General features: G+C 49.7%; 1 protein-coding gene across 4 annotated transcripts in view; it reads left to right on the top strand.

The window, feature by feature from the left end:
- SRGAP3 (SLIT-ROBO Rho GTPase activating protein 3) overlaps nt 1-18196 on the top strand; it is a 182250-nt gene that overhangs the window by 96813 nt on the left and 67241 nt on the right. For all 4 annotated transcript variants that reach the window (XM_049827128.1, XM_049827129.1, XM_049827127.1 and 1 more), the window contains one exon: nt 16167-16359. In XM_049827128.1, coding sequence (XP_049683085.1) covers nt 16167-16359 — 193 coding nt within the window. The remainder of the gene's footprint in view (nt 1-16166; nt 16360-18196) is intronic.

Here is an 18196-nt window from a genome sequence, read left to right as displayed (position 1 = left end):
TTCTCTCATATTTGATGTGGGGCTGGGAGAGGCTGGAGCACTGCCTTCAGAGCAGAGCAACCACACCGGTGCTGTGATCCAGGAGAGCCCCCTTTGAAATGGGGCATTACCATAAATCTCAGGATCAGGTGGTCTGACCCACTGGGGTTCAAACGTACCTCCGTGGAAGGTTTCTTTTCTGTTAGGTCCCATTTACGTGCTGTGTTAAGGCCTTGAGTAGCTGTACGTTGTGCTGTGTGGCCTGAATCCTCCCTGCAGGAGGTTGTGCTGGTGGAGGAGAGGAGGTGGGACAACTCTTCTGCTCTGACATCCACCTCCCTGTCTCTCCTTTTACCACACGGTTGCTTTCTACCAGGAGCCTCAGCATGGACCCCGTGGCCTGGAGAGGAGGAGTGGGGAGTGAGGCCACCACGAGCAATGTCTGGTTCTTCCTCCAGCTCTTGATGTTTCTCCAGACCAGTGTGCTGGTATCTGCTCTGGTCACTCCAGATTCTCGGTCTGGTTTCTGCAGGCTGTTGGGGAGGGGTGTAGGAAGAAGAGGCTGACTTGGCTGGCAGGTCTTTTTCTGCTGGTGTTGTTTCATGTCAGGGTGCCACTGCTTGGGAGGGCTGAAGCATCACAATGGTGGACCCTTTGGCTCATGTTACTTGGCAGAAAACTGCTGCATGTTGTCCCTGTGCGAAGGTATTGGCTTCTCTGACAGGGAAAGCATGAACGCCTTGCTGAACCCTTCTGAGCAGTGGTTACTTATGGTGGTGTGAAGCTTGTTCATATTAGGATACAGGACCCAGCAGGTTTCATGGAAAGGATAACACTTGCTGCTCTTGCCTTAGCTTTTGTGAGTTTGGCTGAGTTCCCATGGGGTCAGGAGGACCCTGGTCTGGTGGGATTGCATCAGGATGCTGCTTCGGGAATGCAGTGTGGTAGATGGGATTTATGCTCCATGCAGTGGCTGCAAAGCCATTATAAACGCATTTTTACCCACACTTCACTTGGGCCGCTCAAAGGGGATGCAGGCAGATAATTCTTGTAGCCACTGATATGACGGACTGACCACAGTATTAAAATGTTAATGGAGAAAGCCTAATGAAGGACAGTAAAACACTAGACAGTGCACCCTGATACGCACTCATTTGCCCTACAGTCTGTGTGTACCTGTCCTGGACAGGGCTGCTGCACCCAGGAAACAGGGCCAGCAGAAAACAGCTGAACCGAGTTATTAACCTGTTCATTTGTCTGTGTGTGAGTTTGATTTCAGGGGAGTCTCATTAAAAACAAAATTTGTAGGTAACTGGAGAGAGCAGGAGGGAGTAAAATAAGCTGTGAGCAGTAGTTAGCATTTTCCAGTCGTGTTGCTGCCAAAGTCAGCAGGAGAAGGCAGTAACCTCCTGCCTGGCTGCTGCGCTGCTGGGAGGAGAAGCTGCGAGGGTTTCGCCTTCCCCTCCCCACGTAGCAGTGGCATGGCCATTTGTGAAGCTGTCGGGATGAGAGGTGTTAAGGTATTATAACGTGGCCCCGATGGGGCATGTGACTGGGCACCAGCCCTCTGGTATACCCATGCCCTGCTCTCAAGGGGACCAGCGCAGACGGTTCATTTCTATTGCGCTGTTTCGGTTGGAGTTAATTTGAAGGGAAGGTTGCTGTATTTAAAACTGTTTATGCAAATATCCCTGTAGAAATGGAATTTTTCATCATGGCTTGGCTGCTTTTTTTTTTCCTGCAGGCATGGTAGGGAGCGCATCATGTGCCAGGATGGTTGGTCTGAGCTTGCAGGAAAGCCCAGGACCTGGCTGTGCCACCCCTCCAGAGCAAGGGGCGAGTGAGCGAGCAGGGGCTGGGGCAGTGTCCAGAAACCAGCTTGGTTAGCAGCAAAATGAAGGTAGTGTTTTCCTGACCCCCAGCTGCCCTGAGCTGCTAGTTGGGGCTTCCAAACCCTGTGGCCCAGGTCTCCTCCCAGGGGACCCTGTGCCCTGCCCCAGGCTCCTGCCAGAGCAGGGGGTTTCCCAGGAGGGAAGAAGTTACTCAGTTCATGATCTAATTTCTTACACTTTCACTTCCTTTTTTAGTAGTTACAAATTAAGAGGTACCTTACAGCCCAGTGCATAATGATGTAGGGGCTCAGTGTGGCTACGAAGGCAAAACCAGGGCTGTTCCGTGGAAGTGCCTCTGGTTTGGTGTTGTGTCTGGGAGCGGGCTGGCTCCTGATGCACTCCTCAGACTGGGGATTAAAGACATGCGTGAAAAAAAGCATATGAAAAACACCAATGGCACATGCGTTGTTTTCCTACTTGAGAGAAGTGTTTTCTTCTCCTCTGCGCTGCCCCCCCCCTCAAATCTGAAACTTCTAGTTTCAGATAAAAGCCCTGTCTTGTTTTTTGTTTTACTAAGAGCTAAATCTCTTGTCTTTTTTCTGGACAGGGTTGTTAATAATGACGTGTAAGGGAATGAGGGAGGCTTGTTTGCTTGCTTTTGGCTGTTTGCTCTGTGCCTTCCCTGAAGCTTTCACATGCGTTCACCACGACTGAGGGCACCCTCCGACTGGCACTCAGGAGATTGGTGCGGCAGGAAGGAGAAAGTGTGGCTGGCAGCTCTGCGTTCGAGGTGCTCCAGTCCGTGGTCCTTGTAGGTCCTTGGCTGTTTAAGCTGAATAGTGTCACTGTTGGGACCTGCCAAAGTCTTGGCCCGGAGTCATTCGTCACAAGATGGATGGTCCTCTGGCAGCACCATCCCTCGATTCCCTCTGCCACTGCTGCTGAACCCCATCAGCGGCGGGAGCCGCCTGCGGAGCGGGGCGAGATGAGATGGGTAGTTGAAGAGCACCGTGCCGGGGGTGTTGGGGAGCAGGAGCGTCCCGTGGGCACATCGTGCTGCGTGGGTTCTTGGGGCTCTGCCCTGCCTGTCTTCATACACGTGCAACTGTGCGTGGAGGCTGCGCCCAGCTCCCCGAGCATCGCGCCGTGGGGTGTTCTGGCCGCTGTCTGGGCTGTGCTGGCAGCTGCCTGGCCTGGGACAGGTGGGTTTGGTTGGTGTAACAGCCCGCTTGGCTTTTTAGTAATAAATCCAGGCTAGTGGTGCATTAGATGTGTGTGTGAGGGCTCTCCCAAGGGAAATGGTGCGTACTGTTGAAAAACGAGATGACAAAGCACTAGAAAATACATAAGAGGTAATTCTGTGGTGAAGAGGGCTGGGCTTTTAGTGAAGACGGCACATGAATAGTCTGAAGGGGGAAATAAAAGAAACTGGGAGTCAAATGGCCTTCTTGGTGTATTCCATATTTGTAGAAGAATTGGATTCTCCTCTGAGTCCAACTTGCCATGCTATATTTGCAATAAACTATTGGGTCTAATCCCAGTTGTGAGTAACATAATGGCTTTTGTTGCCAAGCATGTTTTCTCGCTTGTCACAAAGCAGTGGGGTGAAACGTATGTTAGAAGATCAGCAGTCCTAGGCTGCCCGTTTGGAAGATCAGCTGACGACACTGTTCTCCTGAACAGATAATTCCGCATCCCCAGAGCAGCTGCTCTCGGCCCAGCCAGAAGCAGAGGGTGGGCTGCATCCGAAGCCCCGGGCTGGAGCCTGGCAGCTGCAGGGCTTGGTCCTGCTCTCCTGGCTGTGCCGGGCCCGTGGGAGCGTGGTACCGCCGGGTGAGGAGGAGGAGGTCTCTGAAAGCTTTCATCCCAGCCGGTTGCTAGAGAAACCTCTGCTTTTGTCTGTCCCTGTCTGAGCAGCCAGAGCCTGGCCCTGGCCTGGCGGGGGGGCTGGGGAGGGGGCAGCATGCCAAAACCAACATCTCCCTGAGGAGGAGGGCGCTGGCTTGCAGGGGGCCCGGCCGAGGGCTGCAGCTGGTGGGACTGGGGTGTGCGGGGCTCCCAGCCGGACGGCTCTGCTGGCTGGAGCATCGCTGCATCCCTGTGGCCACGGCCTCAGGCTTTACTGCTTGCTGGAGCATGCTTGGCTCCTGTGGTCTCTCACCTTTCAATTCAGGCTATGCACCTTAATGAGTCTTGATTCTCTGGGGTTTTCCACTGCCTGTTTTTCACCAGTTTTTGCCCCTGTAGAATTGGATTTATTTAATAAGTCCATCCTAAACTTGTCACATGTTGTCCATATGTGAACTTTGCAACAGGTCCAGGGGCTGGTCCTGTCTCCCACACATGGTCTCGCCTCTTCTGGCAACAGGCTCTGCTGGGACCCGACCGAGTTTCTGTTACTGGAGTAAGTGTGCGGGTTGTTGTTAAGCTGCGGTGTTGGGCTGCAAGCGTTGCATTGAAGGTACAGCAGCAAAAGGTGTCACTGTCCATCTCGTGTGGCACTTTGACCTAAGATGGGACAAGCAATAGTAAACGTGGCTGTGAACCATTGTATCTTCTGCTGCTTAGCTTGCGGTTGCTTCGCTCAACCTTATTTTGATTTTTGTTTAAGAAGCTTTACTGTTTATGAAGAAAGTAATTTCTAGAGCAGCAGTACACCATAAACCAGCACTGTACTTGTGCTGGGGTTGGTTTCCACTATGGTTGATGCCAGTTAAGGAGCTTGGCCCTTACCAGCTTTTGAGGTAAGAAGTAATTGAGCCAGGGGTTACTGCAAGAGCGGGGAGACTTGCAAAATAACTGCCGGAGATCAAGATTGTCTCACTTGTTCCATTTACTGCCAAAGGATGAAACCCTAGCTCCATTGAAGCTGGTGGGAATTTTGCCACAGTCTCAGCTAGGGCTGGGTTTTCAACATGGTATTTGTAAATGCCTGAAATTCAGAGATTCTGCTGCCCAGGAGAATATGTGAACTGTATGAAGACACAAGGAGTAGGTGAAGAATAATAATAATCAATACCATTGGTAAAAGTTGCGTTGATCTAGTGGCATTCATCTAGAGTTTGTTATATTTAAAAAATGAGACCATATGGAAAATATCCTTCAGCAAGCTGGGGGTGGGATCGGTTGAAGTAGTGGTGTGTTAATAATGAAACGGAGTGGAGCATGCTGTCTTCATCTTGACCTCTCCACATAAGTGTGTTACTTCTAATATGAGTGCTCAAATTGGCCATGGTTTGTCCCAAATAATTTTGTTCTTTGTAAAACACTGCATCATCTGTGTTGTCAGAGGTATGCTATTTGGATGTGTGTAATCATTCTTGGGCTCTGTGCATGGCTGCCAGCGTTGTCCTCACTGGAGAATGGACGAGGTGAACAGCCTAGGAGAGGAAAAAATGAGACTTATCCTGATCTACTGGCCAAGATGTCAACATCAACCCAAACAACACTTTTCTGAAGTCTTGAAAAGGTTTGGGGAATTGCCTTCACTTTGCTTTACTCTCACTGGCACACTAGTGAGTATCGTTTTCCAACCCAAATGCAGAGCTCCTTCGAGATATGAGACTTGGCCTTGCCGTGGTGGTGATTGTATGAACTCCAGCATTTCTGAAGGTCTGTGTCTCCAGAAGTTCCAACAGAATTGCCCCTGAGAATCAGCTCATCTCGGGACCCTGCGTGAGCCGCTGTTGGTGATGTGCTGCGTGCAGTAAGCCCGGGGTGCTTGTCGTTCTGCTGCAGCCCCCTTGTGCGGTGGGGAACAGGGCTCAGCTGCAGCCGGTGGGCACGTGGGACCGGTACAGCGTTGCCATCTCCTCCAGTCGCAGAGAGCTGCGGGTGTTTGGGTCTGATGACCATTGGACCATTTTGGAGACAAGTCTTATATTAAGAAGGCAGCCAAAAAATATGTTTCCCTGGAGATCTTTCTGGAACTTTGTGCAACAGACTTCTCTGTTGACATTGAACGCTGCCTTCACGTGCTGACACCGCGGGGGCTGATTCCTGGTAGAAAACGCTGTCTGAGCCACTGTAAATCTTCCTGTATCGGAGGAGGAACAGTACCTAACATTACAAAACCCGTACGGAAAGGAGCGCTTCCTCCGTGTAGCAATTTGCAGTTTGCTGCAGAAGCACACAGTTTTGCTGCAAATCACGCACGCAGAATTTCGGCCAGGCTCAGCATTGTAGTTGGGTTGTAGTGACCTTAATGTCAAAACATGCCACCTCTGAGCCCCCTGCCCAGCTGTAGGCTCATAGGGCCATCAAGGACTGGCTGCCCAGTCATCCCACCCAGCCGTTGGCCATAAGCAGCACCGTGTTAACGTGTTCATGGTGTTACCAACTGCCACTGCCAGAGTAGGTATGTCTTCACCCACGCCTCTAGCTGGTTGACCCAGAATCTTACTGATTTTTTCCAATTTCTCACCTAATTTTCTTCATGGTGAGTTTACACCTATTTATCTTATGCTAATACTCTTTCTTCAGTTTTAAGTTGCTCCTTTCTTGGGTCTGCTCCCCAAAGACAGCAATTGTATACGCTCTCAGCTGTTTTTTTTCTGAGCTGGCTTTTGAATAGCTCTGTCAATTTTTTGGGCGGGGTTTTCTTTTGCCTTTTTTTAACATTGCCGTTCATTTACAAACCTGCCAAAGGCTGAAGGTAAAACGTTTTTCTCATCTCTATGCTGTCTTTAACACTCGCGTACCACTTGGCTGTTGGCAGTTGGGAGGCTGTTGCAGTGGGTTTACCCCCGATCAGGTGTGTCAGCCCATGCCCAGTGCTCTGTGTCACGGGGCTGGCCGTGGTGGTCACACTCGCTTTCCTTCTGCATCCCCTCTGTCGAATTCAGAAGTCTTTCTCAAGCTTTCGGAGGGATGTGAGCATTCTTGGGGGTCTTTGATGAGGGATTCCTGCCGTATTTGGGATCTTGGTAGTGTGTATTGACGGTGGGGCTCTGCGGGGCCATGCTCCCCCACATTGGGCCGTGTCAAACGTGGTCCTGGAGGCAGCAGTGGGTGTTATCGTGCCTGCCGCCCCAGAGGGGCTGCTGCGCCCCCAGGCTGGAGTCGTCTCCGCGGGAAATCTGATTGCTGTTGACATCTCATGTGGTTATGTGCGTGGCCTAAAAATAACGAGCAGTCATCAGCTGCGATATGGGCTAATTGATTTGAAAATATTTACAAAAGTCAAATCCCCAGATCATCTGGTTACAGATGTTCCCTCTCTCAGTTGGATTAGCAATCCCACAGCCCATCTTGAGTGTTGTTGCTCTCCTTGGTTTGCCAAGGAATTTTGTTTTCTCCAACATCCCTGCTGCTGTGTTTCAGAAGAGCTGAGGAAATCGTATTTCTTGTGTTTTCTACCTCTGATTCTGCATTTTAAATAACAGGACTGCTCACAGTGGAAGGTCCTTTCTTATGAACAGAGCCAAACAAACTGGGAGGAAAAAAGCAGCACATCTTGAAAGCCAGCTGTCCAGATTTCAAGGGCACTCGAGTTTTTTAGCACCTTTGTTTGCGGAATGGCTCACTCTGTTCTCCTTTGCCACTGTTTGTGATTTTATGTATTGTGAATTAAATCATGGGAGCATTTCAGACAAACTACTGTTGGAAATGTGACCAGCTACGCAACTTTATTTAATGTTTTGCTTTTCTGCTTTTTGGCAAATGCTTTCAGCTCTTCCTAAAGTACTTCGGTAGGGTTTTGTTTATTGATTTCTACTAAAACTTCCTATAAATTCTAAGTTCAGAAACACAAATTGCGAGGTGGCTGTTTTTCTCCTGTAGACCTGCAGCATTTCTGTTCACATCCTGATGGTACTGGGCAGAAGCCAGGGTTGGGGAGTTTTCCTAGTGAGGTTTGTTCTTCATGGCAAGGAGCTTATTTTTAATCTAGCAGGGAAAGCTCTGAACATGGGATATGAAAAAAATGTATGTACTAGTTGAATCAAGAAAGGGTCTGAGCCCAGTTTGGGTCATTTCTTTGAGAAACCTTTAGCTTTCACAGAATAACTCGTTAGTGATGCTCTCTGAGGCAGCCCATTTCCTTCTGGTTTGCCAAATTATTTTGGCACAGCGTGAATAAGGACCTGCCACCATTATGTGAATTCCAGGAGTTACCAACCTGCCACTGTGTAACAGTGTCTCCTGTACTTGTTTCTTCATCGGTGAGCAGAAGCAGTTCTTCTATTGCTGCAACTTCTTAGTAACCATTATGCGGAAGCGTGCAACTGGAGAGGTCAGGCTGACCACAGATGGTGTTTCATTAGATTATAACGGCTCGTTCTAAAGCTTTGGGGAAGAGGAATGCAAATGAGAGCATTTGCAGTCCAAACCTGGGCCTGTCATTTCCAGCTACCCCCTACTCTGTAACAGCCAAAGCAAACCACTCTTCTCCAGGTGCCCTTTGGAGATGCTGCACTGCTCCACCAGCCTGTGATGGCTGACTCTCGGATCACTCGGGATAAAACTCTCAGCTGAGGGTTTCTCATTCCAGTTATTTGAGAGGAAAAGCAGGTGTTTGGCCAGGTAACAGCAGTGCAGAGGCGGGGGCCGTGTCCAGCTCCCCTGGGACAGCGGGCAGAGACAGGATCACTCCCAGCCGCGATGGTGCTCAGGGTGCCGGTTCCTGCCGTAGCGGGTGTTGGATGGAGGGTCCCTCCAGTCCGCCTGGGCGGTGGGTGCTGCATGGTCCTTTGCGGTGGGCAGCGGCTGTGGCCCACCTGAGCTGTCGGTGTCCCTCCTGCAGAGCCGGCTGGGTGCACCAGGGGTACAGGCAGCCCTGCCTGAAACCTTCGGCTGAGAGCATGCCTGCTGCCAGAGGGCAGGAATGAAGGGGTTAATCCTTGAGTGATGGTGGATGCCCATTGGGTTTTTAACAGTTTAGCTCTTTCTTCGTAGGCTTTATTGTAGCCCAGTTGTTCCCAATTGCCTGTGCTTTGAGCTTGTCTCACTCCAGTTGTTTCTAAAAGCCAGTTCTCCGCGAGGCACGTCAGTCGAGTGCCTGGAGATGACTCCCCTCCCTCCAATTACAGACTCACAATTAGTGATCTCTTCCCGTGAGCGTCCTCTGCTTTCTAGCTCTGTCTTCGAGTTTAAGGTTTTGGGGTCAGGTGCTGAAGAGATATTTGTCTAACATGGAAAACATAATTGGCGCTTAGTTGAAGGTTATAATTAAAGGCCTGTTAATCCCCCCCCCGACAGACAGGACTGATGCAGCTCATGCTGCTGGCCAGAAAATTGCTTGGAAACAGTGCTGGTGAAGACAGTGTGGGTTTTGGTCTGGATTGTCCACTGGTGCCCATCAAGGCGTCACTCTGGATGTTAGTAGAGGCCTGTTGGGTCTGGGTTCACTGGGGATCTGCTCTCTCCATCTCTGGTGCACGAGCAGGCCGGGTTAGGGGGTGAGGCAGAGGATGGAGGGTGTCGGGATCAAACAGCAAATGGTGGCTGCTCCGTCAGTGGGGTGGTCTCCAGCATCGCTGTGCAGGCAGGGGAAAATGGATGTCCTCCAAGTGCTCCTGCCCGTTCCCTAGGCAGCAGGCATGAAGGGCGGAAAAAGGCTTTTCTGTCTGCCTGTATTTTTTCATGATTATCTGAAAAGGCTACTTAAGAGCAAGTTCATTTTAATTGAAAGGAGGGTGCCTCTTAAATGCGGCAGCAAAGTAACGATGGAAGCAGGGGAGCGACAATGCAGGCGCTGTTGGGGGCTGTGTTTGTGAGCGGCTGACTCGGAGACCTCCAGAGCACTGAAGAATGTCGTTTTCTCTGTTATTGCTTCTGTCTTTGCATTAATGATGCCGGCAGCCCTTAATTTTGTTTTCTGCTGCAAACCTTTTCTATTTAACATGCAGCAACAGCTCCTGGGGTCAGTGGCCATCTGCGTGCGTTTGTGTGACTGCTCATAGCTGAGTGGCTTTAGGGTCATGGCTAACGGGCTCTCTGTGTCTGGAAAGACTGCCCTTTGCCTCTGCATGCTTAGATGGTACTGGCCTGGCTGAACTCCTGCAAGGAAACTTGAAGGTGTCAAAGCAACACGTTGCAGGAGTGGGGAAAGGAAAGGAAAAATTCTGTTGGTGAAGGTCAAAATGTGCCTTGCTGATGCCTGGATGCCCCAGAGCATCCTCCCCTGCCAGTGGAACTGACATGCCACTGTTGAGTCCTCCTTGGTACCAGGACTCTGGGGTGAGCCAGCGCATGTGAGATGATGGGGGAGAGGGAGCTGGGTCCTGCCTGTCTATCCGGGGTCGGCGCGGGGCTCGTGAGTGGGCAGGAGGCAATGACCCTCACTGAGGCTGTGGTGGAGGCTGCTGGCTCTGGGTCTGATGGGCACAAACTCCGAATTCCCCTGGGAATTACTGGGAGCAGGGGGTGGTGAAAGCTACAGGAGCCTTGGCGAGTCTGCGTGTGTTGCTGCTGTCTGAACTGCCTGAAATGACCCCTGTAAGAGCTGAGGAGAAATCTTTGTGCCAGATATACAGATCAGATGAGCAGCAGTTGCTCAGATCTGGAAAAAAATAGGAAGAGGTAGGAAATTGAAAACATTGGAGAAGGATTATTATATTCCTTTTATTTCTGTGCATTGTCAGGGTTCTTAAGAGCTGTTCTGGAGACCACCTTGAGTTGTAATCCACTATGAAAAGAGAACTAGAGATCTAATCTGTGTCTTTTAAAATAAAAATCTATATCAAACTTGCTCAGGAAAGCAGAGCTCTGTAAAGCAAGTCCTGTGTTGGCACCGGCAGGAGTGGGAATGTAAAATCCATATGGGATGTAATGAAATTTCCACTGACCTTGTGTGGGAAGGAAACTCTGGTTGGCAGAGGAATGTGAAGGTTTTAAAAATGTTTTGTTATGAAACTGTTACCTTTGTATCTCGTAGGAGCGTAGCAGTGGGGTTTTTAAGAGGCTTAATTCAAAGGTGGTTACTCTTAGCCACCCTCAGCCCCAGTGAATGCCATCGTTAACCGCAGAAGTTGTGTAATGGGGAAAGTGCTTGCCTACAAAACGGGGTGCATATGAAGCATCGCTGTAACGTAGCAGGCATGCTGTACCCCGGGAAGCTGTTTTGACGAGCTCGGTGGATGACAGCACCAGCCTGCCATCTCGCATCCTGGCTCTGCTCGGGTGGAAAGCAAGGGAGCTGTCGGAAGCCATGACTGCGTAGGTGGTCGTCTTCTGTTGATCCCATAAGGCATCACAGCTCTTGCACAACGCAGAGTCCCTGAAGAACAGTCTTCCTGATGAAATCAAAGCTGCAGTGCTACATACATGTGATCTTTCTGTAAAGCTTAGGCTATTTTTCAGCAAATGCTGGAGTCCCAGCTACCAAGGACTGGACAAGCTTTCAGGTGTGATGACCAAGTACTGCTTTCTGGAAGTTCACTGAGCTTCTCCAGGCATTCCCACGCATCTCTGTAGCAAAACCAGGCTAAATATTGCTGTGTGGCATTAAAGCATCCTTCCTCTCTCCCCAGAGAAAGTGCCATTGCAAGGGGACCGAATCTATTTTCTGACTACAAATGCAAATGTGAGGAAGAAGGGATGGAGAAGCAGCATTGTTTCTGAGGTGTGCTGCTCTGTGTTTCGGCATGGTGCTGGATACCATAGCAATAGGATACTGCTTATTTTCACGCAAGAGTAAAGACCAAGGCACTCTGACACCAGTCATTTTGAGACCTCATTTGCAATGAGAATTTAATTTCTTTTTCTCCATTCTTTTGGCAGCCTTATTTTTTTTTATATATATATATATTTTTTTTTTTTTTAAGCAGGTATTTCTACCATTGCTTATATAGCGGAATTGTCTTTCATTTCAGGGTGTTCTGCAGCCCAGCTGTGAATGAGGGCTAATGTTTGTGTGCAGCAGATGCCCAGAGTCACAGGGGAGCCCTGACCATGCAGCACTGCCTCGGTAGAGTCAGCAGTTGTGCTGAGCATCCCTGCTGCATATCACCCTTTCTCCTCTGCCTGGGACCTCAGCCCTTCTGGCTCCTGTGTCCAGCAGCCTCGTGTCTGCTGATGGGATGGATGTAGGTCAGGAATGAGTTAGAGTGCTTTGGCTACTGCAGGGATGGTTACACAGTTATCCAGGCAGACTTCAGGAATGGAAAATGGCTTTGTTAGTGGCCAAGTGCAGTGTGTTGAGTCCCTTGCCAAGACTGTGTATGAGCCTCAGATGCATTTTTATGAACAATTATGCTATCTGCTCTTATAAAGTCTCAAGAACATAAAGGAAGTGCTATAAAAGCAGTGCCTATGGAGGATCCCACATAAGGTAACTGATAAACTTCAGAGCTTTCAGCATTTGTTATTTCCAAGGGGATTTCTTGTTTTAGGTGACTTTCACACAGCCTGCAGCCTCCAGTCTCACTACTGCCATCGTTAAATTACCCAGTAATGAGATTGCTGCAAGTGTCCTTGTTCCTGAAGCTCTCCAAGTTCACCTGATCAGGCTGTGAGTGACTCAGTCTTGCATGATGGTTGTTATATGTAGAAATACCAGATTGCCAGATTCTCATAATGGCAATTTTAAGCTCCTCCACATGGGATCCTCACCAATTTAAAGAGCTTGAAATTGTCCATAAATGTTTTGTGATTTCAGTCAGTGCTTTGCATCATCATTACTTAATAATTTATTAATTCTGCATCCAGTACGGAGCAATCGTTGTCTGGATAGGACCTTGCTGTAGCTGCGAAGTTGTGGGACAGCCTGATGCTGGCAGGGGATGGGTAGGGCTCGCCTGCCTTGTGTGCATATATATATATATATATATATGTGCGCATACTGAAGATTGTTTCACGCATTGGAACGACACCACTGTATTGTCTTGGTTCAGGTCACTGAGCTTCCCAATTATGATGCAGCAATTTCAAGAGCATGTGTTCAAGCAGTAGAGGTATTTTTAATTTGCTGTGGCCCTTGTAGGTAAGTTACCATTTGTCTTCTTACCATGCTGAATTTGCAGAAGGAACCAAGGATGGTCCTAGTCCTCTTGCCAAAGAGCTTTACCAATTTTAGGACTTCTTTCTTAGTACAGGCGGAGTCGTCCTCCTGTCACATATGCAGCGACAGTTCAACATGCTGCAGCCTTGCACCAGAAGTTTAGAAAAGTACAGCTCCTGCTGTTGCAGAAAATCCAGGCAGAAAGTCACCCAAGAGCCCGCATTTGCAGTCCGCTCCTCTTAATCCCTGCAGGAGGCCGAGCACCCCCTCGCAGCGTGGGAGGGCAGGCGAGGGCTCTGCATCTCTCGCAGAAGGTGCCTGCGGTCCGGCAGGGCTGGCAGCGCCCGGGGTTCCTGCTGCCGCTGGGAACCGCTTCCTCCTCCGCCTGCCAGGCTGGCGTGGGCTTGCCAGGAGCACGCCGGAGCCTGCCAGGCTGTGGCACGGCGAAATCCCTGAGCTGCATGGAGAAGCACTTGAACTAAAGAAGCACCCACAAATACCTGTCATCTTCCTTCCTCCTGTGGTGTCCGTGAGCCTCTTGGCTGATAATCGAGCCTGAGATGCGCTGGGGAAAGAGAACTTGGGGCTGCCCAGTTCAGCGAGCCCTGATGCACAACTTCTCCAATAACCACAAGTTGCATTTCTCCTGCACGCGTATGCGCATACATGGTGGCGTGCGTGTGCTTTGTCTTGTTTGGTGATGCACCGAGTTTGGGAGCTAACTGTTAATGTATTGTAAGCTCATGAGGTGATGGAGGGAAAGCTGCGACTTGTGGCCTGGATGCTGTCTGAGCTGGGATGCGATGCTAGTTTAAATGGTAAACTCTGCTATCACCAAAATCATGTTCTTTCCCCTCTCGCTCTCATGTCCTCTGTTGCCCCTCTACCCTTGCCTCCCCAAAATGGCCAGGAGTTTGGGTGTTTATAAATCAGCCAAACTTGATGTTTTGAGAGCTGCCTGTCAGCTTAGCTCAGGTGTGGGTCTGGTCCATCATGTTAAAAAAGAAATGGCTCACTACCAGGCAGTGAGGTGTGGTGTGAGTGTCCAAGTGCTGTAGTGTGGGGCTGTGGGTCCTGTGTGCACTCTTGGGGAGCGACTGGCTGGCCCAAGGGTTTGTTGGTTGAGTGCAGGATTCGCCCTCTGGGTTGCACAGATCTGCAAGACTATGCAAGGAGGCTGTAGGGTACTAGGGCAAAGAGCAGGTGGAGATGGGGCTTCCCCCTGGATTTGGTGGGCTGCAGAGCTTGAGGGGGTCTAGGCACTAATTTGGAAAGGAAAAAATAGCGTTAGTACACAAGAGAGGGAGTTGAATTGGTGGTGGTGCTGTTACTGCTAGCGTTAGGCCAGCAGTGAATTGGCACATCTGTGGGAGCCAGGCAGGGAACAAGGTGGGACAGAGGCTGTCCGAGGTGTCGTGGTGTGCTGTCCTGTACTGCTCTGGCCCCGTCGAGCCCCAAGGGTGCACGCATGGTGAAGGGAGCAAGCACGATGCTGTGCTCCTGCTGCCAAGCTTTTCTGCTGGCTTTTTTGCTAGGAATGCTTTCAAATATATCCTGTTGGGGTCCATCAGCTACAGGTGACTAAAGCGAGAAAAATATACTTAATCACAAACCTTAGGAAAAGTTAAAGAATATGTTGTTTATTATGGATTGTTTATAAAAATGTTCACAGCATTAAAAAGGCTATTGCTGTGGATGGACCAAAATGGCTGCAAGTGCCTTGTCTGCTTAGCAGAGTGCATTTCTGTGCACCACTTTCACTGGGGGTAGAAAGCTAAGTTTCTCAAGGTGAGCATGTGCAGTAATACGCTGTTGCTGGGAGCTGACCCACACAGCTGAGGTGTCTGGCTGCCTTCTGCAGGTGGGGTGTGTTGTGGTGGGGAGGGCCTGGGGGGCTGCTCTCCGCTCTCCCCTTGGCGTCTGGGAACAGGCAGGCATTGCACAGACTATTTCATCATCTGACCTCTGGGATTCTGGCTTGTCTGATCCCTCCGCTGTGCAGCTGCCCCCTCTGGAAGCCTGCTCAGCCCAATTGTTCTCACTCTGAATATTTTTTTTTTCTATGTCTAGTCTCATTTTTTCCCTCCTGTTTGCAGCTCTGCATGCCCGCTCCCTGCAGGGCTCCCCTTCCCACCGGGCAGAGCCCAGCTGCTGCTCCTGCAAGGGAGAACAACTGCCTGCACAGGCTTCCTCGCTGTGCAGCATTTCCAAGAGCTGCTGAACACCTTCCCCATGTTTGGGAAGCGGTTTGGAAGGTGTATTTCTGTCACACCCTGTGCCACGGGTACTGCGTTGCTCCTCTTGCAGAGGGCGAAGGGTCTGACTGCGCTTTGTGAGCAGCGTTTCTTTCTCTGGTGCTTGCCTGTTTTCCTGGGATAAGCCCCATGTTGGGGATTTGCAGCCTTGGCTGCGTTATGTGAGAAGGGGGAGCTGGAAAAAGTGCAATTGGTCTTTTACCATGGGAGAGAAGTATCCTCAAAATGAAGTTGATCAAGGCGAAAAATACAACTCCGACGCAAAAACAGGAGAAACATTAAACCAGTCTTACAATAATTTGAATGTGCTGAGCAGAATTGGTGTGCCAGATAGGAGTCAGCCCTGGAGAACAGGTCTGTCTGCTGCTCGTGGGGTGCTTGTTCATGGCAGGAGGCAGCAGGCACCCTGGCGATGCTGCGGCCGAGATTCAGGCTGCCCAAGGCTCCCCCACCCTCTCTCCCTCTTCTGCACAGGCACCCTCCAGGCACCGCAGAGCCCCTCTTCGGCAAAGGTTGCGGGGGGTCGTACTGTATCTGTCACAGTGTCTGAAGGTCCTTATGAGAAAGCAAAACCACCTGGAACAGATAAAGTCTGTGGTGGTTTATGAGCTGGAGTTTGGGGGGGTCTGACAGACTTTTTAAGCCTTTGAGCCCAAGACAAGTTTGATTTGCCAGTTAACCTGGCAGCGCTGGGAGGACGTGGGTGAGAGGAGTAGGCATTTACAGTGCCAGCTTCCCTCAGGTCATTATCAGCTCTTTAGGGGGAATTCAAATGGTCGTTCATCAAGAAATAATATGTTAGTTTATATGCAAAGGATGCAGGATTTCAGGTAGTACTAGATAAACTGAAGTATCATTTTCTAGTTTCAAAAAGGCAGCTGAAAAGCTCTGAGGGTTGGTCTCTGTGTACTTACGTAGCTGTTTATTTTGACAAAGAGCAAGGTTTTAATGTGAGGCTGGTGAATGAAATTCTTCTGCTCTTTCTTGGAAAAAAAAAATCTGTTGGCTTTAGCAAGCCTTGAATTAAAACTGAGGCTTGTGAGGGAGCCTGCTCTAACGCTGCCTGTGCAGTTTGCTCTGAGACAAGGAAAGACAACCTTCCTAGGCAGTGTTTGTTGCTGACATTGTATCTTCTTCTTTTTCTCTCTTGTGTGCATGCAGAAATCCGAACTCAGCTGGTCGAGCAGTTCAAATGTCTGGAGCAGCAGTCGGAGTCGCGCCTGCAACTGCTGCAGGACCTGCAGGAGTTCTTCCGCAGGAAGGCTGAGATCGAGCTGGAGTACTCCAGGAGCCTGGAGAAACTGGCTGAACGATTCTCCTCCAAGATACGCAGCTCCAGAGAGCACCAGTTCAAGTAAGCAGGTGTTTCCAGGGGCAAAATGGTACAAAATGTTGGGCCAGAGACTGCCTGGAACAGTAGATTTTTGTAGCTGCACAGTTCGAAAGTGGAGTAGCAACAGTGGTGACCTTGTCTGTCTTATCACTGTGCAGGGTTCACAACAAGAACTCAAACAGCCTTTTTCCAAGACTTTCACCACAGCATTACTGACCTGTGCTGCCCAAATTAGACTTACTATGCACTTCTTTGAGTAGTACAATAAAAATATGAATCAGGGACTAGGAAGGAGTCAAGCCCCTTGATTTTTTTTAAGAGGCTTGAATTCAGCCACTGATTTGATTGTGCAAATAATGGTAGGCCCATTTCATAAACCCTGTTTTCTGTATGTAGTCCAATCCTTAGATGTCAGAGTGCTTCACGTTGCACACAGATCTGCTTACAGGCTCAGACTTGGCAGCAGTTTCTGGAAATCTAATTTACTGCAGTTTTTTAAAATGAAGTATGTATATGTTTTCTGTGTATACACCCTTACAGTCTTGAAGCTAGGCAAATCCATAGTGGAAATGTTTTGAAACAAAGCTTTGAAATAGGAAGTATGAACTGGATGCTGGAATTGTGTGAAGCTCAAACAGATGATGAAAACTAAAATCCGTGAACGTGTGAATATGTGCAAGTTTTCAAAAGCAGCTTCTTTTCAGTTTAACCACGCTCTCAAGCTTGGCTAAAACAAAAAGATCCCCCCTCAAAAACCCAAACAAACTCAAGTCAGAACTTAAGTCTGGAGGTGACTGTGTTTTCTGATGAGGTTACGTAGCTTGTGCCGTTACGCTGGCTGGTTGGCAGCTGTGACTTCAAGGCTCCTGTGAACACCACTGTCCCGTCGCTGTTGGAGGAGCTGGTCCCTGCTCTCCCGGTGCACTCGAGTGTGCCCGGTCGGAGGTGTCAGGCTGGGCTCCACAGGACGATGCTCAGCGTTCGCACGTGTGTGTTGGTAGCTGTCAGGGTTTTCCTCCCTGCTCCTCCTCGTGTTCCTTGCCGCAAGCAGCTCTCCCCAGCAGTTTCTCGAGGCGTGGGGTCTCGCTGGGCAGCGTGAGCGGTGCCACCGAGATGTGGCTGGCAGGGTCTGCACCCTGGGGGCCATGCGGCAGCGCCTGCAGCATGGAGGCGGATACTCGTCCTGGCTGCTTCCCATGCAGCACGTCAGCTGAAGTTCCCCACCTTTGTCTCCCCTGGCCATAGGATTTGTCCCTGTCTCTTCTTCTGACAGCGGTGTCCATGAAATAGTCTCTCAGCTGGGATTATGCCCTTTGCTCAAGATGAAATGAGTGTCATTCAATTGAACGGCCAAAGACTGCAGCCACTCTTTAGCTCCTTTCCCAGAAAATTGAAGGTTTCGCCTGTCTGATGCACTTAGCCTTGCTAGCCCCTGGCTCTTTGCAGCCTTTTTCTTTCTCTAACCCCTTGTAATTTTTTTGTTTCCTGTTTCAGCCGCAAGAGCGGTGATTTCTGCTGTTACATTACTAAATCCTATTTATTCCATATTACTAAATCCCACTTAATCTGTTTACTCAGTCTCTCTAGCAAGCAAGGCTTTACTGTTGTCTAATGCAAAAGTCTGCTGAAAATGAATTGCCATTCAAATGATATCTGTTCTTTTTGCATCTGACTGTTGCTTGTCAGTTGTGTGGTGCTAGGCTGGTGCTGCTGTTGGGGATAACTGTCCTGGGGAAGGAATTGGCCAGTATGGGCTGAGGAAGGTGCTCTTGTTCAGAGATGGAGCCCACAAAGACTTGTGTGTGTGTGCCTCTGCCATCAGCTGAGAGCAATGTTATGGCAGTGCCATTGCTTATTG

This window comes from Accipiter gentilis, chromosome 23 (genome assembly GCF_929443795.1).
Source record: "Accipiter gentilis chromosome 23, bAccGen1.1, whole genome shotgun sequence".
NCBI lineage: Eukaryota > Metazoa > Chordata > Aves > Accipitriformes > Accipitridae > Astur > Astur gentilis.
This window is presented reverse-complemented; position numbering and strand designations above follow the sequence as displayed.